At 45.2% G+C, this 23,742-nt stretch overlaps 2 protein-coding genes across 3 annotated transcripts; both read right to left on the reverse strand.

Annotated features, from left to right (window-relative positions):
- Positions 1 to 802: 802 nt before the first annotated feature.
- Positions 803 to 14,108, reverse strand: eml2 (EMAP like 2). Of its 2 annotated transcripts, XM_061280291.1 has the most exons (25): positions 13,970 to 14,108; positions 11,406 to 11,472; positions 11,153 to 11,201; positions 10,554 to 10,773; positions 8,217 to 8,441; positions 7,973 to 8,090; positions 7,794 to 7,898; positions 5,642 to 5,670; positions 5,416 to 5,545; positions 5,062 to 5,211; positions 4,787 to 4,856; positions 4,581 to 4,691; positions 4,415 to 4,510; positions 4,212 to 4,346; positions 3,976 to 4,075; positions 3,735 to 3,889; positions 3,537 to 3,662; positions 3,227 to 3,358; positions 3,078 to 3,145; positions 2,921 to 3,009; positions 2,762 to 2,859; positions 2,454 to 2,541; positions 2,288 to 2,383; positions 1,927 to 2,057; positions 803 to 1,820 (listed from the first exon to the last, which is right to left on the reverse strand). In XM_061280291.1, exons 4-25 carry the CDS (start codon positions 10,648 to 10,650, stop codon positions 1,695 to 1,697), a joined length of 2,475 nt encoding a protein of 824 aa, XP_061136275.1. In that variant the 5' UTR covers positions 10,651 to 10,773; positions 11,153 to 11,201; positions 11,406 to 11,472; positions 13,970 to 14,108; the 3' UTR covers positions 803 to 1,694. The 2 variants fall into 2 exon arrangements, with proteins under 2 accessions (XP_061136275.1, XP_061136276.1); XM_061280292.1 differs by lacking the exons at positions 7,794 to 7,898; positions 7,973 to 8,090; positions 8,217 to 8,441; ... (2 more) ...; positions 11,406 to 11,472; positions 13,970 to 14,108 and adding an exon at positions 7,105 to 7,236.
- Positions 12,015 to 21,357, reverse strand: pak4 (p21 protein (Cdc42/Rac)-activated kinase 4). The gene is made up of 11 exons (XM_061280293.1): positions 21,199 to 21,357; positions 17,020 to 17,257; positions 16,747 to 16,919; positions 16,386 to 16,578; positions 16,075 to 16,308; positions 15,543 to 15,986; positions 15,240 to 15,373; positions 15,007 to 15,133; positions 14,788 to 14,913; positions 14,563 to 14,697; positions 12,015 to 14,465 (listed from the first exon to the last, which is right to left on the reverse strand). The coding sequence occupies exons 2-11, from the start codon at positions 17,218 to 17,220 to the stop codon at positions 14,310 to 14,312; spliced, it is 1,923 nt and encodes a 640-aa protein (XP_061136277.1). The 5' UTR covers positions 17,221 to 17,257; positions 21,199 to 21,357; the 3' UTR covers positions 12,015 to 14,309.
- Positions 21,358 to 23,742: the final 2,385 nt, after the last annotated feature.

The following is a 23,742-nucleotide window of genomic DNA, read 5'->3' on the forward strand; positions in this document are numbered from 1 at the left end:
TCATGGTTGTGTGCACAAAATGCAGTCTTGAATTTGCTTTTTTTTTTTTTTAAATCGTAGCTTTTGAAAATTGCATTCCATAGATCTCTATTTGGAGTTGATTAATTGTTCAGCAAAGTGCGTAGACCAAACCACATTTACCCATGACACTGCGCGTGAGCGCGCGTGCAAAAATAAGGTCGGAGCTTCGGGGGCAGCCGCTATATTCCAATTAAATGAAATGTTCCAGAATGTTTGCTCTTCCCACGACTTATTGTCACATAAACACACAGTCAACAAAAGTATTGAGACACAAAAGCAGCAACAACTGCATCCGGGAATTTCTTGCTCGTTGGTGAGAGTAATTCTTTCACACTAAACTCATCTTAACATGAGGCAGCTGAAAACAAATGATACAGAATTATTTACATTTTTGGTTGACAGCCGAGTTTATCACCGCTTTGACTTCAAATCTTAATTTACGAATAAATCCTGCTACGACTCTACACCGCTTGTGCCATTTTAGGATTGCTAGTGCTGCTATTCGGTTGAAACTGGATAGATCTCTGTGTTTATTCATCACATGGCAATATGAACGATTGTGTTTGCGAGTCATGCTTATGCACGAGTGAGGGCCACAGCTTGGTTCACTCGGACACACTCAAACGTTGTTTACTCAATGAAACTGCCCCCTCTAGCGTTACATTACAGAACTGCATTACCATTCTCATTCATTTGCTCAAAGCAGGGAAATATTAAAACACCGCGATCAATAATTTTCTTTATTCCTGATGATTACACAAACGAAAGAAAAAATGCCATAATTGGTTAAAAACTTTATTAACAAATAAAAAGGCCACACAAACACAGTTAAGCTGCCCGTCAACCACTAGAAGCGACATGCCCACATCAGACATATCCTATTAAATATATTAAATGCTTCGATATTAAAATAGCACAGCCACTCGGATACACCGCATTACACATATATGTATTTGTATAATTTGTATATAGTGCATTTTGTAAATCTATCGACCGCTTTAGAAGCAACTCCCTCATGCACTAGTTGCACTGTAGCGCCACCTGGTGCACATTATGCACTTATATGAACAGGTCAGAAATCATCATTGGACCTGAGGGACGAGTTCGAGCGGGAGGAAGAGAAGAGTGGTGATGGAGGAAAAAAGGGAAAGGTGGTGAAGGAGAAGGAATAGAGGAGAAAGCGGTGAAGCTCACCATCTTAGTAAGCGAAAGGGAAGGAAGAGGAGGAGAAGCATATTGCCGTGGAGCCGAGATACAAGGCAGCCGGGCCACTCTTAAAGGGACAGGATGCTGTTTTTGTTGTTTACATTCACAACTGTGTATGTGACATCTGCGAGGTCGAGCTTGCGCCACATTTTTTAGCGTTAGCGGTTTTTGCATCTACACTGTTTCAAAAGGAGCCCAGCACAGCCAGCAATTCATCTTCAGCTCTTCACAGTGATAACGAAACAAAGCCCACATTTAGGATACAGGCAGTTTGCGCGCAAACGATACTTTTTTTTTTTTGTTACATGTAACATCCTGCTGCTCTTTTGAACACTAACTAGAAATTTATGCACCATAATAAACATTCATTTCATCCAGCGTACGCGTGTATTAACGTGCAGGCACGTAAGGGGAAAAAGATGGTGCTGCCCTCCAGTGGACAGGAGGTCACCAAAAGCAGGAATTACCTAAGCGACCAACCACTGGAGGATGCTGGCGTCCTTTCCTCCGGTGGAGATGAGGCGGCTGTCATCGTGCAGGAAAGCTACGCTGGTCACGTGACTGCTGTGGCCACCATATTCGTGGCCTGGCGCCTAGAATATTTAAATAACAAAGGTTCAACAAAGTACCATAAATAAACCCAAACGGATGTTAGCATAGCAAGTTAGCACGGCAAACGAGAGGAGGGAGGCAACTCACCCTGGGTTGGGAGCACGGGTACGACAGCAAATGCACTTTGCCAAAATCGTCAGCCGAGGCCAGCAGGGAGTCGTCGTGTGATCGGCACACGCCGTTGACGTCTGTGCCATCTGCACCGTCTGGCCAAATTCCTGTAAAACCATATAAAAAAAAAATGTAGGCATAAAAAGCAGGATTACAGCATATGACATTTAATCATTCTCAAGAAAAACAGCAGACTAGCCTTGAAATAAATAAAAACAAATATCCTGCCACCTAGCGGATGACAGTGGTATTACAAAAGGATACAATCAATAAAATAAAAAGGTATCAACTTCATAGCGGGACCACAAAACTGGAACCTGGAAATGGCCAAACCTACCAAAAGTGTTGAAGCTCAGCGTGCAGGTGGATGTAGCCCACGTGAGGTTTCGTACGGCGTCCATGTTGGTCACGTGTTTGCCGCTGGGTGCCTCCCCTGGAACACGCAACACCTTTACTATGTATTCATGTACGCACAAACACAAGAACGGGAAGAGAGCACTCACAAAAGAGGATCTCATAGTCTCCTGAGTTGGTGACCAGGTAGTGACTGTCAGAGGACCAGTCCACATGCGTCACGAAGCTGGAGTGACCCTGAGGAACGCGTACATAAACGCAAATTAGAATAATAATCATTACGAGTTGAAATAAATGACACTGGCACCCCCTGGAATTTGCCCTGAAAACCAAAACGTCTTCGAAACATTTGCTTGCCAAATTTCTGCCCGTAAGACCACGTGAAAAATATTTTCTGATAACATGCTGTGTTTGCTCATTGTTGCTAGGCAGATTATTTATTTTTTTTGATACTCACAGTACATTTTCCTGTGCGGTTGTACTTGCGTCCGTTCTCTGTCACGGCGTAGATGTAAACAAAGTTGTCGTGGGAGGACACCGCCAGGAAGTTGCCGTCTGACACAAAAGGCATTGTGGTCAAGTTAGCATCAAATGCTAACAAAATCGGGGGGTTTACCTGGAGAATATTTGACGTTGGAAATGATCTCATTGCCATCTGTGTGCATAGACACAAGATCACGAGTGTCTGTGTCCAACACTAACCATCTGAAACACACACACAGATTAAGAGGGGAAACACACATTTGCAACAAAAAAATATTAAGCTCACATACCTTCCAGTCATGGTGCCGACAGCCAGAACTTCACCGTTGGGATGAAAACATGCACACCTTGCAGGATCCTACAAACGCAAACTTTGTGACATTGAGGAGACATTTGGAACATCTTGTTAATGCTATCAACGTTTTGCTTTTTAAATGACCTCAATGCTCTTGGTCCAGATGGGCTGGTGGGTGTTTGTGTCCCACAGGTGAACTTGTTTATCCTGACAGCAGGTGGCAAACTGATCCAGATTCGAATGCACGGCCAGACCCCAAAGCTCGTCCGTGTGACCCTGAGAATGAGCACAATCCCAGGGGTACGTACATCCCACAGTCAGTTAGCATGTCAGCCAGTTTAGCAGGTTAGCTCATGCTAGTCAAATTAGCATCTTTGTATTTAGCATCTTAGCTGCTGCAATTATATCCAAATGTGCAATTTAGCATATTTTATTCTAACAGTGTTAAATTTACCTGTACAACGGGTGTCAGTGTGTCAGGGAAGGCCGCTTTGAGAATTGCGTTCTTGGTGGTCCCGATGAAGAGTTCCCCTCCTTTGCCTTCTGTAATGGCCCGAACTGGACCGAACGGGTCACCCACCTGTAAAAAGCGGTTCATTTATATTCAGTATCGACGTATACCGCTATAATGTAATCCTAAACTCATTCTGACCTCCATGTCCGCCTGCTTGCGATAGTCCCGGTCCCACAGCGCCACCTTGCGGTCCTTCCCTCCTCCAGACACCATGGTGCCGTCTTTCAGGACACAGATGGAGAAGATACCGCCTTCGTGGGCACCCGGCAAGACCTGGCTGATCCGATTCCCACCTGTTTGTCCGGCCCAAGACGACTCATCACAACTTGCCACACGCTCGCTACACTTTCTGTATTTATGGTATACAAATGCGGTGTACCTTTGGCCCAAACGTAGATGTTTCCACTGGAGTCTCCGGTGATGGCATCTCCGTTCTCGGCAAACGCCACGCACAACACATATTTGGGTTTCTCATGTTTCTACGGTGGAAAACAAATGGAGCGACATGGAGTACCTCAAGGCTTAGTACTAATCCCACTATTTATAGATACATCATTTTATTTGTGTTTTAGAAAAACATAACATTAAGAAAGAGAGTGATGTTGTAGTGATCACCTCAAAGAGTCCTTGTTTCTTAGCCAGGGTGTTTCCCTCCAAGCTCCAGAAGTTGATGTGTGATTTTCCGCAGGTGACTATCAGGTTAGCGTCCATCGGGTGGAAGACGGCCGCTAGCACCGAGTCGTTAGAGCACTGCGAAGATGTCAGGATGCCTTTAGCGTTCCAAAAAAGCAACATCGAGGTGGACTTGGGACGCTAACCTTGACGTCAGCTAGTTGCTTCTCCTTCTGCCAGTTCCACACAGACAGGATGTGGTCGTTGGCATCGTCGACAGCACACAGGAAGCTGCCACCGTTCTACAGGGTTGAAGTCACACTTTGAAACTTTGACCAAATGGAAAGCTGAAGTCGAGTTGGTGGGACTTACTGATTTGGAGAATGACACACAGGTGACCGCTCGGTCGAAGACACCAAGACCCAGCACGTGAAGAGTGTTCAGGCTTACCGAGTCCCACACCCGGACGTGGGGCGGTAGCAGCTGAACATGCACACAAGTATTTCTTTATAGTAGCACGTAGCATGTCGTTCACAGGTTTAGCATCTAGCATGCTAGTGAGCGTTAGTGTTAAGTACCTTTCCGTCTTTAGTATTTCCTGCCACTTGTCCCGTTGCTATGGTAACCATGTCAGGATGCACACTCAAGCTGAGAAGATAAAGTTTGCATCAGCCCATCGTGCATGTTAGCCAAACGTGTTTTATTTGAATTTTTTTAGTCTGATATGCAGTACATCAGGTTAGCCTCTAGTATGTTTAGCATTTTACGGTTTTCCATATTATACATTTTAAATATATACTAGTTTAGCTCGTAATTTGTCCGGCTGTCAAGAGATGAATTTGTAGCATCTCACCACTTGACATCGTCATTGTGCCCCAAGTAGTGTCTCTGCTGCTGTTCGTCGGTATTGTACAGGACCACCACGGAGGCGTTGAAATAGACAATCTCCCCAGTAGGCAGAAGGTACAAATTGGAGCGACAATCGCGCCCACGGTAGCCGTAGCTGTAGCCGCGCCATCACGGAAAATAAACATAATGTAGAATACCCACAGGAAATTGTGTGTCACTTGATGTGGAAAGTACACACCCACGACACTCTAAAATGATTGGTTATGAAAATAGCCCCAGGATAGCATAGCTTAGCATTAAGTTTTTTTTAATAGCTGCTAAGAGGAAAAGAGGTCGGAGCATTTTCGTTGAAGGATACACCCACTCCAGTTTGAGCTTGTGCTCGGGTAGCGCCACCTTGTGGTCCAAGCTGTAGCTCTCTCTTAGCTGGTCGGGCACATGCATGGTGACAGGACGGCCGCGCAGGAACATCCTCACGTAGCCGTCCTCTGATGGAGGGAGAGAGGACGGGATGATTAAACAATTTTAAAAGTCCGGTTTATTCCTATGCCCCATGATCCTTTGCGTGACGGAAGGCCTCTTACCTGCATTATATGCGCATTCTTTGGATTTACTGAAATTGAGGGAAGAAAAAGCATGTTAGGGTTAGTTAGATGTTAGCCAAACATGTTTTAGCATGTTAGACCCAATTCTCCAATCAGAATGTTTGTTAGCAAGAGGTTAGCCTCAAGTTATCCAACAGTTTAAATGCAGTTTTAGCATGTTGACCAAAAGTTCCTTTTAGCCTTTAGCATATTAGCCTCAAATTCACGGACAATCTTGTTTTTCTGTTCCGTGTCTGGAGAGTTCGACTTTTTCTGGCGGTTTCCACGGAAACGCTGATTTGATGCCAGGCAAAAAAAAAAAAAAAAAGGCTGAGAGGCTCATCAAACACACAAAGAGGTGTTTTGTCTCCAATAACGCGTGTGTGCGTGTCCCATTTGTAGCCAACGCAGTGCATGGTGGGAATTTAACCACAGCCAAATGGTTGGGACAAACACGGGCACCAATTTGATGAGCACTTATCAGAACCAGTCAGAGGTCGCCCACGGATGCGTGCGTTCACGATTCAGTCATGTGTGGTGCTGCTTATCATCATCATAATAATAACATAATCCTTTCTTTAGACTTCCCCCCACACGCACACACACACACACACACACACTCGTCTTTTAAGAGATAGGTGTTGCATTCACACAATTAGTGTGTAGTTGGTGCCGAGCTTGCACTAAACACATTAAATTGATTAAAGCTTAAGTTGTGTGCCCTGCGTCAGTTGTTTATTAATGTTTGTTCTCATTCTGGCTCCAACCAGTTTTTACATGTGCAGGAAATTTGAAGATTTTCCTCTTTTTTTTTTCCGATTTGAAGGGTGTGACTGACTTAATGTTTTTCATTGTCGGCCATATGGGAAATGTTAATGCGCTGTTACTTTGCTTCTAATGGACTCGCAAGAACCACAAACTGCACTCCATTGGATTTTTTTTTTTGCGCGCGTCTGAGTGCACGCGCGTGCGCATGATGTAATCACATTTAAACAACAAAACACTGCGGCAAAACTAACACAACTCAATCCCTTCTCGTGTGCCTGCAACGCTCATATTTAAGATACTTAATCCGTTTTTCCTGCATAAATTATTACCAAACACATGAGAGGAGCACTTGAACGCAACACAAGGAGACGCTTATTCAGTCGCGCTTGTGCGCGTCCAGACGGACGCCTTCCAGCATTGGCTCCAGTCAATAAATAAAGTCACAATGTGTATGAATAATGCACACATATACACAATAAAACTTGAAACAACTTTGCAACAAAAAAAAAACCTAATCCTGTGCGTTGTCTCCCTCCACCCCCGGCTCGATATTCAGTCGTTGAAAGTTCAAATTACACTTGATAAATATGAACTTGAACGCAACATCTCTCACTAAAAACGTCCAACGTAGCATTGACAAGCTGCACGATGATTACATAATCGATCGGAAGTTATAAAACCTTACAAAGTTGTACCTGCTTGATTTCTTCATGGCTGCTTGCGTCCGCTACGACAAAACGTGACCGTTACTGCGCGTTACTGCGCGTTGCTTGCGTGTGTGTGTGTGTGTGTGTGTTTGCGGTGCTCAGCAACACTTTTTCACTTCCTCATTAAACCTGCCAACTCATATTCGGCTCTCGACCAATCAGAAGTCAGTTTCTGAACTTGCCAACCCCGCCCATCGCCCCGCCCCCTTTTCCAATGGAGAAATAAGATGCTATCAGCGGCTGAAACGAGGAGCACTGCACCATCTCGTTCTCGTCTCACGTTCGCTTTTCATGACTAATTGTTGTTAAAAATATACAACTCCATCATATTGGCTGTTCCTAATATTTGGAACATCTTGTCATGATTGATTATAATTCATTGATCTGTCAATCGATAGTGAGGCGAAAGTCAGCGAACGTGCTGCGTTCGCTGTTGCTGGGACATATCGACTCTTCACAAGAGAATCGCATGAAAAACTGTTGTGTCATGCTGCGGTGCAATTTCTCACACGCCCGCTCGTCTCCATCATTCTAAGCGAGAGGAAAATGCTATATATACTGTACAGCAAAGATTCCCATGGATGGATTGATTAGCATAAATATGATTAAAAAAAATATATATATACACATTAAACGGTTTTAAAATGCTCGTAGGTAAATTGTAGAGTGCGATTCACCTTTTTCCGCCTGTAGAACTACTGGATGAAGTTGTTCGACTTCTACTCTCGGCCGCTGCCACTTCCCTCCTGGCCAGCGTGAGGCGCTCTGTCGACATGCTCTTCCTGGACAGACACGTGGCATTATAGTATAGAAATCAATCTATGTACACATGGATCCATGTTCTAATATTAGCTACCGCTTGATGGAGTTCAGCACGTCCTTCTTGGGCGAGGACGGTGATGAGAGAAGGCGTTTGTGTTGTACGTATCCGTTGCTCAGGGGCTTGGAAGGAAGAGCCTGAAGTAGCTGACGAACTGAAAATGATTTTACTCCAATAAATGTGTGGCTGTCACTGCTGTCACTGCATCATGCAATTCGTGCACAAACGAGCATCTGCGGAGAAGCTAATTAGCTGTAGCCACTCTCACAACCGTACTCACCCTTGGCGGGCGGGGCCGTGCCGGGCAGAGACCGCCTCCCGGTGGCGTGGACACCTCCCGGCTGCGAGGCCAGACTCTTCTCCTCGCAGCAGCCGAGACGGCGCAGGGCGTCGGCCAGAGCCGCTTTCAGGAGCTGGATGTCGTCCTCCTGAAGCTGAAGCCGCTGCTCGAGGTGGGACACGCGGTCCTCCATCTCCATGTTGCTGGCTGCCGACATGGTGTCATCTGCACGGAGGAGCACATTGTTTTAAAAATTGAGAAGGCCCAATTAATTGTCAAGACTTCCTTGGTATTTTTTTGGGTTTACTCACTTGGTTTGTGAATGTGTTAGGAGGTAAAGGAACATTAAGAGCTTACGGGAAACCTGATCATGTTTAATAATTCAGCGTCTTCGTATTACAATTTAACAATAAGACTACCCATCAACCCTACCACCTAAATCTACTCATCTGGTCCCATGCCGTCACTGGTAAAGTAGACAGGAAGTAATTTGCTTAAACCAGATCAAGATAGTGAACGTCTGAACAATGAACCGGTCTACAGTATTCAAAACATCTTAACACAATTGCTGCTATTGTTGCTTTAAACACGCACATCCTTTCCAACTCACTTGATACGAGGCCGTTTTACACCTCATATGCAAAAAGGACATTGGAAAATAGTAATTGCTAGTGCTCCTAGATTTCTTGTTCAAGTTTTTCTTATTTTTTCTAAAATAATAAATTCATTAAGATTAATATAAAGTAATATCAATGTATTATTATTATTAATATTAAGTCATGGGGAAAGTACATGTGCCATATGTGGTGAAGTTACACTACGCTGAATTGCAACTCGCCTGTATCCGATAAAAACCCGTCAAATCAATTCCTAAAAAAATCTGTAACATAATATAGGGGCGCAATCCACGGGTCTCGATATAGCAAAAGGACACAGTGTAGCTGAATCCGTGCCACAAAAGAGGTTGGCCTGAGCTTTATAACCTTGAAAACACACACACACATGTAATATCTGCTTGCTATTCATCCGGCGCCACGGATAGCACCAGGGTGAGGTGGCAAGGTGAGAAAAAGTCCCATGATCATTGTCAGGAAGCTCAAAGAGGATGGAAAATGGGGGAGACATTGATGATGATGATGATGATGGAGTAGGTCCGGCCTACCTGCCATCTTGCTGGTTTGCTGGCTGCTGTCCATTAAAGACTCCGCAGAGCAACTATCAGGCAGGCGCGGCGTCCACTTAGCACAAACCCCTCCCCCAGTCTCTTCCTCCACCCAGACCCTAGCCCCCCACCACCAACCTTGTGCTCCTCCATCACCCAAAACCCCAGCCGCCTGCACTCACACCCCTGCAGGACGATTCGTTGAAACCGCGCCCACTTCCTGCTTCCATCACCCTATCGCTTCCTTACATGCACACACACACGCAAGAATCAATAAAATCAAGCACCACTAGGAAGAGATGCTGCAAAGTGCACAAGATCATCAACACACACACACACACGACTGCATGAGAGTGAACAATCAGCAGGTGGCGCTGTCGTATACAACAAACCTCCAAAGAGGAAGATGTCTGATCTCAGTGGCCGGTTCATTAGGTACACTAACACGTCTTTTCCAAAACTTGATTCTGTGTCAACCGAAATGAAATTTCTTGAATTAATGGTCAAAATATGGTGAATGTAATTTTTAAAGCAACAAAGAGCCTTGAATGTAACACTCAAAAGGGCAATAGGGCAAACAAAAAAAGGCCTAAATATAACATTAAACACAAAAAACACATGTATTTTTTGTATTATTTTCTTCCTCTTGTTTGATTATTAAAAGGGCCTGACAATTCTGGTCTCCAGCGCCACCTGTTGCTTCGGCAAGCATACTCCCACAGCCGTTTTTTTATAAATACTAGTTGATTGAGGAAGTAAAAATACAGACAAATTAATTCTAAAACAATTTCACCGCATCAGAAAAATGTTTCCTGATTTGTTGACACTCACGACACCAAAATGTCCAAATATCAACAGGGACCAACACATTTAAATCATCTGAGGGGATTGTGAATTGATTGACATGAATATATTGTCTAAACATGGAATAATTGTCGCAAAATATAATTGAAAATTACACGTTTCATTCTAGTGATATTTGCGATCAAACTGAGCATTTTAGGCGTCTTTATTTTCAATTTAATTGATATTTTGCATATATTCTGGGGCATTTGATGACAATTTGAGTGTGTGAAATCTTAAATAATTGGCCACAAACGTGGTGAACATAGACCGTTGTATATTGTGATTCTGTGTGTGTGTGTGTGTGTGTGTTTGTGTGTGTGCGCGCTAACCGTTGTTGCAGTACTGCATGAGCAGGCTGTTGCTGTCGTACAAGCTCCCGCACGAAGACATCATCTTCCTCTTGTCCGATCCCCTTCTTCCGTCCATCCTGTCTTTTGTCTTTCTCCTTCCTTCTCCTTCGCACCTTTACCTGCTGCCGCCTTCTCGCGCCTACCTCTCCGACTGACTCCAAGTTAAATTGACACGTAGATATGCACTTCCGCGGGGGCACTTTCAAAGTAATGACAAAAGAACAGCCTTTGTATATTTCAGAATCGGATACACGCACCCTGATGTTTTTATTGTTTTATAAAAAAAACAGGTTTGGAGCCCTACTTATCATTTCTTGAAACCCTACTTTAAAACCCTGGGTTGAAAATTTATTTCAAACCCAACCCATTGATTTCCTAATCCACAACTATGATTTCTAACCTCAACCATGTTCTGAAACTTGACTGAAGCTCCAAATAAGGCCCGAAATAATCATTTGAAACCTTAATCCTGACCCATTCCATAGTTTTTCAGATTTTACGTTCATATTCAATTTTAATTTGAAAAGCAAAAATGTTGTTCTGAAGTACTTTCCGTTAACTTGATGAGACCTCCTCACCTCCATCTGCCTCGTGCAACAGTGCTGCTGTTTCCATGGCAACAAGAGCCTTCTCGTGTTCAATCGTTGAAGCACACCGTGTCATGTGACCAAGGTACAATTACCAACACCGGAAGTGTTGAGTAGACCAATCGAAAAACGTCATCAGTTAATAATTCACACGAGTTGCCTTAATGGGCAAGCAAAATTACAACAAATTATTAAACATGGTGCATGTTTTTAGTATCACATTCATTAATATCTGCAAACAAACCTTATTGAATTGTTCAGTCTTAATTACCGGATCAGACCACCCCTGTTGCAGGACGTCAAGTGACCACCTGGAGGCAGCAAACGGCTTTGTTTGAAAATCAAAGCCTGTCAATATTTTTTTTTTTTTAAATGAGCTTTTGTAATGCAAGGCGCAGAATGACGTCATCGATTAGATCACGTGCTCTCTACACTTCCCTAAATCATAACACGATTAAACCACAATATTTACTAAAACAGAAGCACATTTATAAACAATTATTTAATTTTAGACAATTATTGAAGGTTCTGTAATAACGGCATATACATATTTACCCAAACTAATATTTTGTTGTAGTTTTTACTCTAATGGTATACAAAGTAAAGGCAACAGGACTTTGTTTTCAAATGTTTTAGTGAGTCTTTTTCCTCATCAGTTGGGTGTCTTCCGTGTGGTTTTTTGTTGTTTCCGTTGTGGGACTAAAAGTGCTATGTATAAGCTTGGCATATAAACTACTCATTTTGGGAAAGGAGATGGGCAGACAGATAGATGAATGAGTGAATGGACAGAAAAATAGAGAGAGAAACTGACGGTTTACTGACAGAGATATTTTTCCCAAAATAATAAAACATATTTCAAAAGCAAAGTGTTTTTTATTTTGTCGCAAATCCCAGTGACAACACAGGCAGGCGCTGATGATGTCATCAGCTACCAGAATGGAACTTTTGCTCTATTTACACTGAAATACCCATCATTTAGCCAGCGATGACGTCAAAGCGTCCACGCGAGGCAAAGAAGGCACTCAAACCAACAACGGCTGTAGAGACGATGGCAATGGAAGAAAAACATTTGGGAACAAGATCTGGAGAGAGAATTAATGAATAGTCGGTCGCAGTACAAAGTTATGCCCTGCTTCTTAGACTCAAAAACCCCAAGGAAAATTTTGTCAACTTTCAAGGGATTTCCCCATGCATGTCATATTGTACAACGTGACGTAAAACTAGCCTAGTCACTTGTCAAAAGTAGTCAGCATGTTCTACTTGTTCAGACTCCAACTTGGCACACAGTACAAGGGAAAACTTTTTTAACATGTGAGGAATGTGTAAAACTAGCTAGCTGCAGTCGCCAGTGTTAGCTAGCCTTTTGGGATGCCACCTTGCAGCTCAAAAACATTTTCTACACGCAAAGAAGTTTAAAATGGCACAAAACTAGCTAGTCGGCAGTGTTGGCTGGCCATTTTCTGTGATGCTAGCACAGCAGCATTGAATAGCATTGTAACTATGTTCTACTTCTTAGACGCCATCTTGTTGCACAAAAAGCCAAGAAAACACTTTTAAGGTGCAAGGAATGTTATGCGTCTTAGTGTCTTGGATCTTGATGTAAAACATTGTCATCAGGAGTTAGCTGGTCTAGTCATTTCGTTCTGCTTTATGAAAATCATTTAGTAACTCATAAAACACAAAAAAATGAAAGCAGGAATTATTTTACAAACAATAATGGTCTAACATTTCAACTAGTTGTAGTTGCCAGCGTTAGCTAGCCTCTTTCCGCGACATGCTAGCTTGCCGTTACTGAGCATCTCATTACCTCCGAGTCCTCACCAAGGCTTTTTTTTTGTCAATACTTGTTTTAATGGAACAGAAAAGCATGACTTTTCCACACATTTGTGCAGAAGGGTGGTACTTTAATTTTGGTGCATTCGAGATTTATACTAATATTTTGCAGATATAGTGTACATATGTTAATGACACAACTTGGATACACATTCAAAATTTGGGCTCTTGAGTGAGGTTTCGGCTCAAAAGAGTGGCTTCTTTGTTTTTAGCGTTACCAATTTCAAGTGCACCTGATTGTCGCTTCACTCACGAAGTGTCAAACTACAAAAAAACAATAATAATAATAATTTCAGGCTCTCTGAGTGGTTAGTGTTTTGGAGGTCAAATCTACACAGTACACATGAATCAAGACGAAACAAAGCAAGGATAGGTGTGCACGCTGCCCCCTGCTGCCCCCTGCTGCTTGGGAGCGGACCAGGGACGTACCAGCTAGCTCTGCTACATGATAAGCACATTTCCATGTATAAAAATAACAACATATATGTTCTGTGCTACGCGCTAAAGCCATGTTTGTTTGGTATCAAATTAGGTTCGTCGTTCACGGCAGGGAGGGAAAAGGAAGCACCGCTTGTAAAGTTGTCATAAATCCTCATCGCTGTATCAAATATCAGCGTCATCTATTTCCTTTTGTAAAAAACTAGTGTGAGCTAAAAAGTTAATTAAAAAACTGTATGTACACATCAGCCACAACATGACAATCTGTCTGTCAGTATGTACGTGTGTGTGTGTGTGGCTGCATGTTTGAATTAATTGTGTCAAACTCATATTGCAGTCATGTTGTGGCACGTGTGTGTGTGTGCAGCTTCTAGTGTTGACAGTGCTTGAAAAATCATCATCATTATCCTCATCATCACCACCATGATCATCACATCAAATTATCATAAACATTTAAAAATCAACTCAAGACCTTATGACAGTGACACTCATCATACGCACACGCAGAAAAGCAACAAAATCAACTCCAGTGTTTACCTCTGACTTCATGTTCTGCTCTTTTTTTCCCCCCCGCTGGTGTGCACCCTTCAGTAGTCAAAAGTCCAGGCAGGGCCAGGCCCGGGACCAGTGTCTCCCCGTCAGCATTCAAAATCCAAGCCGGGTCCAAATAATAATAATAAAAGTTCCAGGTTAGGCAGGTTACGGTACGTGTTCTTTTCATTAACAGTGAGAATCGTGCTCGAGTCGTGAACACACACAAACACTCACGCAGTCACTCAACCCAAATTATTGCTTTGTATCCAGAGGAAAGCACGCACGCACGCAGTCCCCCCCCCCCCCCCCCACAGTAGAAAAGCCCAAAATGTACAAGTAGTCCTCATCTCAAGCGGTTCTGCCTCATGAGGGGCACGATGCAGGACGGTGGGCCGGCCTTGCTCAGGAAGCTGTGTTTCAGGAGCTCACTAGCGGAGGCGCGCTGGGACGGGTCGCGCACCAACATGCGGTCCAAGAAGCCCTTCAACACCGGCGACACCTGAACAGCACAAACAAGTCCGCGTATTGTTGTGTCATTTTCGGTCGGCGGCAAATTGGCCATCCCTTAGACTTTTTGTATTTATCAGCGACTCTACCTTGTGCAGGTTCTTGAGTTTGGGCGGGAGGTTGTCTCGGATCATCTTCATGGCCTTGAGCGGTGGCTCGTTGAAGTACGGCGGCTCCCCGTCCACCATCTCAATGACCATGATGCCCAGAGACCAGATGTCCACCTGGACAAAGAGGCGGGACCCAAAGAGAGATCAAAACATGGTCCTCTGGAGGTCCAGACAGGGAGTGAAAAAAGGAGGCTGGAATGGTACCTCGGGACCGTAAGGAAGTCGTGATATGAGCTCAGGCGCCATCCAGTACGGCGTGCCCACCAGAGATTTCCTGCGCTGCACTTCCTTTGACACCTGAGCGCAGAAACCGAAGTCGGACAGCTTCACCTGGACAACCGGAACAGAAAACATCAGCCACTTTTTTTTTTCTTCCCAAGCCGCCTTACAGGTGACACATGAAGTCAACTTGAATGTTTGTACCCGGCCGTCGTGCGTGAGCAGGATGGAGTCGCTCTTGATGTCGCGATGGATGACGCCTTGCGTGTGCAGCACCGACAAGGCCTTCAAGACGGACAGGCACACGGTGGCAATCTGTTCCTCGTTCATCCTGCAAAGTGCCACGAGAGAACCTCTGAGGTGACATGGGCCGAAACCGACTTGACCTGACTCTTGAGGTGTTACTTTCCAATTCGCAGGGGTTCCTCGGCTCTCACCTGGTGTGCGTCACAATGTCCGTGAGCGCGCCTCCCTCCAGGAACTCCATCACAACCCAGAGCTCGTCACCCACCAGGTAGCTGTTGTACATCTCCACCACGTTCTCGTGGTGGTAGTCTCGCATGATCACCACCTTAAATCCACACATGGAAGAAGATGGTGAAGGTCATTGCCACATTGAGGTGTTGAGGCAAAAAATGAATGTAATCCACTTTCCAATCAGGCTGTAACAGAACACGATGTGGACAAGGCAAAGCTCTGCGAATACTTTCCAGATGCTCTGTAAGCGTGTTAGCAGTTACCTCATTGAAGAGCAACTCTCTGCGCTGCTGCTTCCTCAGGTCCATTTTCTTCACAGCTACCAGTTTTCCCGTGGTCTTGACGGTGGCGATGCACACGATGCCCGTGGAGCCCTCTCCGATCTTAATGTAGTGATCCAAGTAGGTGCGGGGGTCGCCGGGATCCACCACCATCTGCAGAGCCGTCCGGAACTGCTCATGGGAGACCCTCTGCGGCTCTCTCTGCGGGGAACGGGCGTCGGGAGGCGGCGGAAGGCCGGAGGGGGCCGGCGGCCGTGGGGCCGGCACGCCGGGGTGAGGGGTGTGCGGGTGCTGGCCGGCTTCGGGTGTCAGGCTGGGATGCGACGAGGTGTGGTGAGGGTGGCCGACGGGAGGCTTAGAGCCGGAAGATCCTCGGAGAGGGACGGAGGGGCCGTTTTGAGGGGATGACTCGTTGGGGCGCACCGGCTGGAAGGAGGTCAAAGACGAGCATGGTCACCAACGCGTCTGCAATGGATTGGGGAGGTCCATTGGGATGTTCTCCTAGCGTGCTTACCGGTCCGGTGGGGCTGCGCCCCCCGTCGCTTTCCGCCCGAGGATACGTGTTGAACGGCCGCGTCGTCTGCTGTGCGGTCTTCGCCACGCCGTCGGTCACCGGCAGGTTCGGCGTGCGGATGTTGGGCCCCGATAGAGGCCGCTTTTCCCGGGGGGACTGAGGGCTGCCATCCCGCACCTGGTAGCTGGACTTTGGTCTGTGTTCACCATGCGGATCGCGGCGGACAACCTGATCCTGAAGACAGCAAGTGTAAGGATGACGAATAATTCTTCATGAACAGAAAAATGAATACATATAAGGCAAGGTCTAACTTGGTTCTGGTCCCGATGCTGTCGGTCTCTGTGCGGCGGTGGTGGCGGGGGACCGGAACCCGGTCTGTCCCTGTGGACCCAGCCCGGCTCTTGGCCTCGAGGTTGCTGCTGAGGCCGAGCGTGGGGCCCGTCTTCTCGCTGAGAGCCTCGGTGGGGCTGCAGATTGTGGCGGGGGTCTGACCCCAAGCGCTCTCTATAAAACAAAACACGGGAGTGGTCTCCAAAGTTTCTTTCATGTTTATTTAATTTGTGGATTGGAGATCCACTGGTCTGGTACATGGGTGGGCAGTAGGGAAGAAGGATTTGGAAAAACAATCCAATTGTGATTTTCCCTATTTGTGTTCATTTTGACTTGTCTCACCTGTCGAATTGCGAGGGCTGTCGTTGGTGGGGGTCTCCGTTCTCCTGGCGAGGCTGCACGGGGGGGCTGCCCCGCCTCAATGAGTTGGAGCGAGTCACCGACATGGTGTCAAACTCGTCCAGAAGCCAAGTCAGTGAGCCATCCACCCCCAGCTTAGTGCCGCGCACGATGGGCTGAAGACAAACAGAGAATTCAATAAATACAGAATATTTGATGGTTTCATATTTACGGGGTGACAAATGTTGTTCGATGAAGCCGCGGTGCTCGTCCCACCTTGTGCGGCTCGACGGTCGTGATGACGGTGGCGTCGATGAAAGGCTTGGGCCTCTTGGCCGTGTCCTCGATGAGCGACTGCCATTGGCGGGGCAGGCCCACGAACTTCTGCTCTTGCTCGTCAAAGTCGGTGTGCACGCGGTGCTCAAAGTTGGACGGCGCCGAGATCTGGATGCGCGACTTTTTCTTCTTGGTGAACATGGCGGCGGCCGGGGCGGCAAACAGCCGAGCATCAGCGCTGCGGGGGGGAGAAACCATGACGTCTAGGTGGGCAAATCCACAACGGATTGTCAACCAGAAACACAGTGGCGGCCATTTCGCTCTCTGCCGCATGTTCGCCTGGCCGAGCAGTGAGAAAGGATATCGAAAACCATCGGAGGAGCACGGTGACCTCATTCCACTTCTATACATGGGATGGATGTCTATGAATCCGACCCCTATCTGCCGTGATTTTCAGTCGGAGGCTTTTCGTAGCTTACATAGCGGGGCCGTCTGGATGCCAGTCTTGCACTCGCCTCGGTTGATAAGGCCAACGTAAACAACTCGGCGCACTTGTCCTTGATCGAACGCAATGGAGGACAAAGACACGCCTTGACTTTCAAACCCGGACGTCCGCTTGGTGAAATTGTGTTTGTGCACCCGCGCTTTGAAATAGAGAAGATGCGATAACCCTCAAGACCAGAATCGGGGATAAAATAAGCGAAATAAAGCAGAGTTTGTTTTTCCCTTTCAGCTCCTCCCAACTTTTCAAAATGGGGGAAAACAAAAGGAGGACTGACCAAATGTTTTAAAAAGTGTGTTGAAAAGCCCCCAAAGCAGGAGATTTCAATTCTTTCAAATGTGGACTAGCAGGTAAATGTCACGTAAAGGTAAACAAACCCGAGGGCAGGAAGTCCAAACGGCTCCCCTTGGTTAGATATCAGTAGGGACAAAAGTTAGACAACTTGTCTACTGCGGTGATACTGTAAAAATACCTTTAAAAAAATAAAAAGAGGAATAATCGTATTCTGCTGGCCTTGACTTTCTCTCTGTGTGTTTAGTGGCTTTTGTTAACCATTGATGAGTCAATTTGGTCAGCTAAACAGGTGCTTGAGAAAACTAGCACGTACATGCTATCACCAACAAATCCAGCACAAGTCAATTACCTTTCGAATAAATAACCAAATGTGACACACTGAAAACACACGTATGAGGAACTTGAAAACGACAAAACAGGTTGGCAGCCAATCACGAGATTTCTTTCAAACAAAAGCACGGAGGGCCGTGGCCAATGGCCGTGAGATCCCAGTGACGGGGTTGTGGAATGTGGGACAGCCAATGACACACAGACACACACACACACACAGAATTCACAAGGTAAAATGTGCAATGAGGAAGTTTCGCATCTCTCGCCGCTGTCGTCAGCCCATCACATGACACAGCAGAAGTACATTCGTGACGCATCAATCCTTACAAAAGACACCTTTCAAACATAATGGACTGATTCAAACTTCAAATCCAGATAAATACTGGGTCAAGTGGGCCCCGCCATTCCGTGTCAATGCCTTAATACAGTGGGCAAATCTAGTGGGCTTAGACCAGAGCCTTGGTGGACTCCAGCAGTGCCATTAGCGCGACTTGGAAACTTTGCGTTGTTTCAACTGCGCTTCCTACTCGTAGCATTCCTGTCGGATTCTTTGATGATCCTCGCGTATTTCTCCGCTACTTCTCTCCTCCCGCACACTTTCTCGTAGGTCAATGAAAGCCAGATGCGGGTCGACACTGAGACTACTACAACTTCTCCGTGTGTGCTGTTAAAAAAATGGACGCGGTCGCACTTTGGAAACGTTCAACTTATTTCTACACGTGGAACCCCCTTTTCAATGTTGCAGTTTTTAGACTAACTGTAGCAGCTCTAGTTACAACAATGCTGTGTCCATTCGCAGTCAGAACCATGCGGAACATTCCGGTCCAAAAAAAAAAAAAAGGTTCAAACAGACAAAAAGGCAACTCTTGTTTACTCCCACTACTGTTCTCTGCTGCTTCAACACCACCGGGACATTTTCTAATTATGTGTGTTTGTGAAGAGCACGTCCTATCTTGCCTTTTTTTTTTGGATTGGCATTAAAACATCATTTGTTCATGTTATTCGCATATGTGAACATTGGGAGGAGAACAAACTGACAACAACACAAAGGAATGCGGCGGGAACGCTTAGCGCCCTTGATAAGGACGCCGCTAGTTCACTCTCACTCAAATGGTTTTGTTTACCTTTTGTGTATTTTTTTCCCTCTGTTCCCAAACGTGGTGGGGTGTTGATATTGGGCCCTGTGGTCGTTGTGGTGAAGACCCACCCCCAAATCCGGCCCTCCAAAGGCAACAAACCTGGCCGCCCCTCCCTGTGTTTGTTCTGCTTACGCGCTGAGTGAATTTTTGCTGTGTTTATTTCATCAGCTTAACTTGCCGCTTCATGCCTCCCCCGCCGCTGCGGGCCACCCCTCAAACAATTCTGCGAATGGCGTGGAAGCGCCAGCGTGCACTCAGATTAGAAACATGATAAACCTCTTTACATCAAGTTAGCCGGGAAAGCCTAAAAATAAAATCTCAGATTTCTACTCACGCAATTTAAATTTCCATGAGAGCAAATATTGTTCAAAACATGTGTTAACTTACACGGAAATAATAAAAATGTAAAGAATATATATTTAACAGATTATGTGAAAAACTAATTTTCCTCTACCAGGTGTTAGACATGACTAGCTTAGACGATGACTGACTGTGCCTGGAGTTTAATTGAAAGTACCGTATTTTCCGGACTATAAGGCGCACCTAAAAACTTAAAATGTTCTCAAAAGCCGACAGTGCGTCTTATAGTCCAGTGCGCGTTATATGTGGATCAAATTCCTAAATCTAAACTGGCCCGAAGCATTGTGTCATGAAATCGATCATAAGTAGCCCACTGAAGACTATGAATCATGAATCAAAAATACTATGGATCATTATTTTGTGATTATAAAGTAATTTGTTGCGTCTGAAGTCGAAATAAAGATAAAATGGAGAATGATTTGATTTGGATGAAAAATCTGACATGGTGCATTAATGGTGCGCCTTATAGTCCGGTGCGCCTTATAGTCCAGAAAATACGGTATGCAATTTAATGTCCTCCACTTTTCTTTTTAGTAGAATTGTACTCTTGCCCGAGATGTTTTCATCAGCCACTGCAAAGGGCAGCTCCTCCCTTGTGGTCATTCAGCAGCTGTGTTTGCCTCAACGCGAGCGGCGAGTCAGATGATTTCAAACTAACCACAACACACACTTCCAGCAGGTTCAGCCTCCCTGCTGAGATGATCCCTAAATCCAAAGAACCCAACCCACAAATTCATCCGCTGAGATGCATAAAAGCTAAAATGGTATCATATTTTTGACAAAGGAATGCAAAAGGGCTTGTGAGGCTAGCTCATCCTTGAAAGAATCATTTAAGCGACAAATTGCTGGGATAATTATCACCCCATCATTCCATGTCAGTGGCTTTCACACAGCACAACAACATTGCTCCGTTACCACGTAGATACGACCCCCAAAAAACGATCAAACTGATCAGATCATTAAAAAAAATGTCAATATTAAATAATAAAGAGATTATAATGCCCATGTGGGCTGAAGTTATTTTTACCCACTTGAGGTCACCATCCTCACAATCGGAAAAGTGCCCGGCCAACTTAGTCCCTCAAAATTTCGACAGGCTTACTTTTAACCGCACCATTAGACCAACATGCCAAAATAGTAGGGAGTGACGACCCACTCGTGGATCCGAGGTATCCCGGGAATGTGCGATCCTCCCAACACACGCAGGAAGAGATTTTAGCATTTAGCTTCGATTTTAGCCCTTGCTGGAAATTGAACAGCTGTAACTCTGATGCTTCCAACAACTCCACCAGGAAGTGTCTCGTCGATTTGATTGAAAACACTAAACCCGCTTCAGAAGATAACAACATCAGCAATAAAATCTTTTTGTGACATCATATCGAGGCATAAAGTAGGAAAAAGTGAGCGAGCAAAAGTATCCTCGCAGGAGGAGAAGCTAACGTTAGCAAGTGATAGCAGGTAAAGGAGAAAAGCGCCCCCCCTCAACTCAAAACTCGAACACAAGAAGCCGCTGAAGTTTCGCTTTATAAGTATGAAAAAAGAGAGCTTACTCACCACGTGAGATCCCCGGTGAACCGTCCGTGGCGCCGCAAAGAGCGCAAGAGAGCCCCGGGAGGACTTTATGAGAGCCGTAAACTATCAACCCAAAGTCTCACTTTGCCGACGCCATGTTGGAAGCGTCAGGGGGGTGGTGGTGAGGAGGAAGGGGTGGGGGTAGACTACATCCGGGAAACTGCAGAGCCGCTGCCATGGTAACCGAGCAGTAATTCGATGGGAACGACACGCGACGTTTCAAAGCTACGACGGCTTGAAATAGGGAGAAAAAAAAATGCACGAACAATAAAAGACCAAATATATCATCATCAGAATGAATAAAAATGATATGCTCAAATGAGAAAAATAGAAGTAAAAGGCACATATTGGAAAAATAAATCAAAAGAAACATGTGAGAGGATGAATACAGGAATATTGAAATGTTGAAAACAAGTTGGAAAAAAGAAAAGATACATCAATTCTGGACAATACGTGAGAAAAAGCGGGAAAAATACACAACTACTATTTTAGAAACAAAGTAAAGATGGTTAAATGTGAGAGGAGAAAAAAAGGATAGTGAACAATACGAAAATGGTAGAAAGAAATGAGAAAAATACGAACTATGGATACAGACCCGACGCTAGAAAAAGTCACTGCTGTGCAACACCACCACCTAGTGTCTAAACCCTGTACTGCATGATTATGAAATTTGTTTAGTAGAGTTTACAATATTCTCCAAATCACAGTCAATCCTCAACATCACAGTGTTGCGGGCTAATGGTGACATCACACACAAAAAAAACACCCACACAGGAATAAATGCATAGTTTATCATCATAATCATTGTCGCAATCAACAAAACAGTCACTGCGAGCAGAGAAAGTGCTGTCACAAGGTACAATGAAGCTCCATCCAAAGCGTTGCCACAGCGGAGCTATACAAACATACTAGATGATATGAGGCTACATGTTCTGCTACACTTGAGATATTACCTGAATAGTCTTAAATCAGTGCACATACTGTTGTGAGACGTCTGCTCACAAGAGCCAAGCTATATTCTAAATCAGTTCTGCTATTGAAAGCCAGGTTTCCCGAACTGAGGGTCCCGGTTTTGAACGGTGTTTTGGTCATCGGCAAGATCACAAAAACCGAATTATTCTGAGCCTACTTAGATTACATTTAGGACATTACGTGAGGAAAAGTGATTTTAGAAATATAACCTGAAATATGTTAATGTGGTTTATCGTGGGTGATCGTCAAGATTGTACCTTGACTGATGGCAGAAGTTAAATTCAGAACTTTGTTGCAGGGCTCGACCGGAGTTTCTGTATGTCCTTATCTTTCTTTTATGTACTAATTTACCTTTTTTCTTTTTTTTTCTTTTTTTTTTAATGAGGTAAGACTGGCCAAGTTTTTGTGAAAAAGACATCGTCACATTAAATTAGCTGGACGATTTAAGTCACGTCTCATTTTTAGGGTCCAATTTTGATCAAATTGATGACATTACATAACAAAAAGCATCAGTAGATGACTCATTCCATAATCCTGCAACACGTAATTTTTTCCAGTGAAGTTATTTATAAAGTGCCCTCAGGTTTTTTTTTTTTCTCCCAATACATTAAACATGCTTGAAGATAATTGTTGAAAACGTGTGACTGACAACTAGTAGAAAGTGGCACCCCAAAAAAACGAGTTTAAAAAGAATAAAGCTATCCTGGAGGTAGTATATTAAGGGTCCACAGGGAGATACTTCGAGGTAAATAGAGTGTTTAACTAGCTTTGAAGTAGGGGGGGGGGGGGTACATACTAGCTGAATCAGGTTTAGTACATATTAAAATGAATGCTTTTGGGGAACATTCCTGAAGGTCCTTCAAGGTAACGTGTTTAAATATATCTCTAAGGGGATAGCTACATAGCTGTAAATATTGAATAGGAACCCAGAAGAGTCCGTTCCCGGAGATCCGTCAAAGTAAACAAAGTGTTTAACCAGCTCCAAGAGTGGGCTGCAAGGTCAATATGAGATCCTGGACGTCCTTCAAGGGTAGCAAAAGGTTGCGAGCACTTCGGGGTCTTTTTGGTGCATCGTACAGCATCACCCCCCACGCCAAAAGCAGGACGACCCTCCCCCTCTTCCTCCGGTGTCCTCCATCCACGCATCCATCCATGCGTGCTCCTGCCGCAGCCTCACGCAAAACCCGCCCGCTCTCATGCGGTCACCTGCAGCTCAGTCATCCGAATTTAGGCGCGCAGTCGGTGTAGTTGTGCGGCTCCGTGACGCCGCTGACGCCAGACGCGCCGCTGCTGCTGGTACTGTTGTTGTGCGGGTTAGGCTTCCAGAAAAAGACGTAGTAGATGACCAGGATGAAGGCGGCCACGGACACGCATAGGAAATAGGCGATGGCCATGGCCACTTTGACCCACACCTTGGCGGACATGCTGGCGTGCTTGGCGCGTGGCTCCCCCGGGTAGCTGGGCCTCCGCTTGGGGTCGCCGTTCAGTTTGTCCACAGGAACGTTGGCCCCTCCGTCGGTTGCTTTCATCTTGTGAGTGGAGCCACTTTCCACA

Source organism: Syngnathus typhle, linkage group LG6 (assembly GCF_033458585.1).
Source record: "Syngnathus typhle isolate RoL2023-S1 ecotype Sweden linkage group LG6, RoL_Styp_1.0, whole genome shotgun sequence".
Lineage (NCBI taxonomy): Eukaryota > Metazoa > Chordata > Actinopteri > Syngnathiformes > Syngnathidae > Syngnathus > Syngnathus typhle.

Bases quoted from the DNA above. Each gene is read 5' to 3' on its own strand.
- eml2 (XM_061280291.1), bottom strand. From the start codon at position 10,650: ATGGACGGAAGAAGGGGATCGGACAAGAGGAAGATGATGTCTTCGTGC. The intron at 8,091-8,216 runs GTGAGTACGGTT...AATCATTTTCAG, and splicing joins CACGGCCCCGCCCGCCAAGG to TTCGTCAGCTACTTCAGGCT. The intron at 4,857-5,061 runs GTGAGATGCTAC...TTATCTTCTCAG, and splicing joins CACAATGACGATGTCAAGTG to CTTGAGTGTGCATCCTGACA.
- pak4 (XM_061280293.1), bottom strand. From the start codon at position 17,220: ATGTTCACCAAGAAGAAAAAGTCGCGCATCCAGATCTCGGCGCCGTCC. The intron at 16,920-17,019 runs GTGGGACGAGCA...GTTTGTCTTCAG, and splicing joins CGACCGTCGAGCCGCACAAG to CCCATCGTGCGCGGCACTAA. The intron at 15,374-15,542 runs GTAACTGCTAAC...TGTGGATTTAAG, and splicing joins GAGAGTTGCTCTTCAATGAG to GTGGTGATCATGCGAGACTA.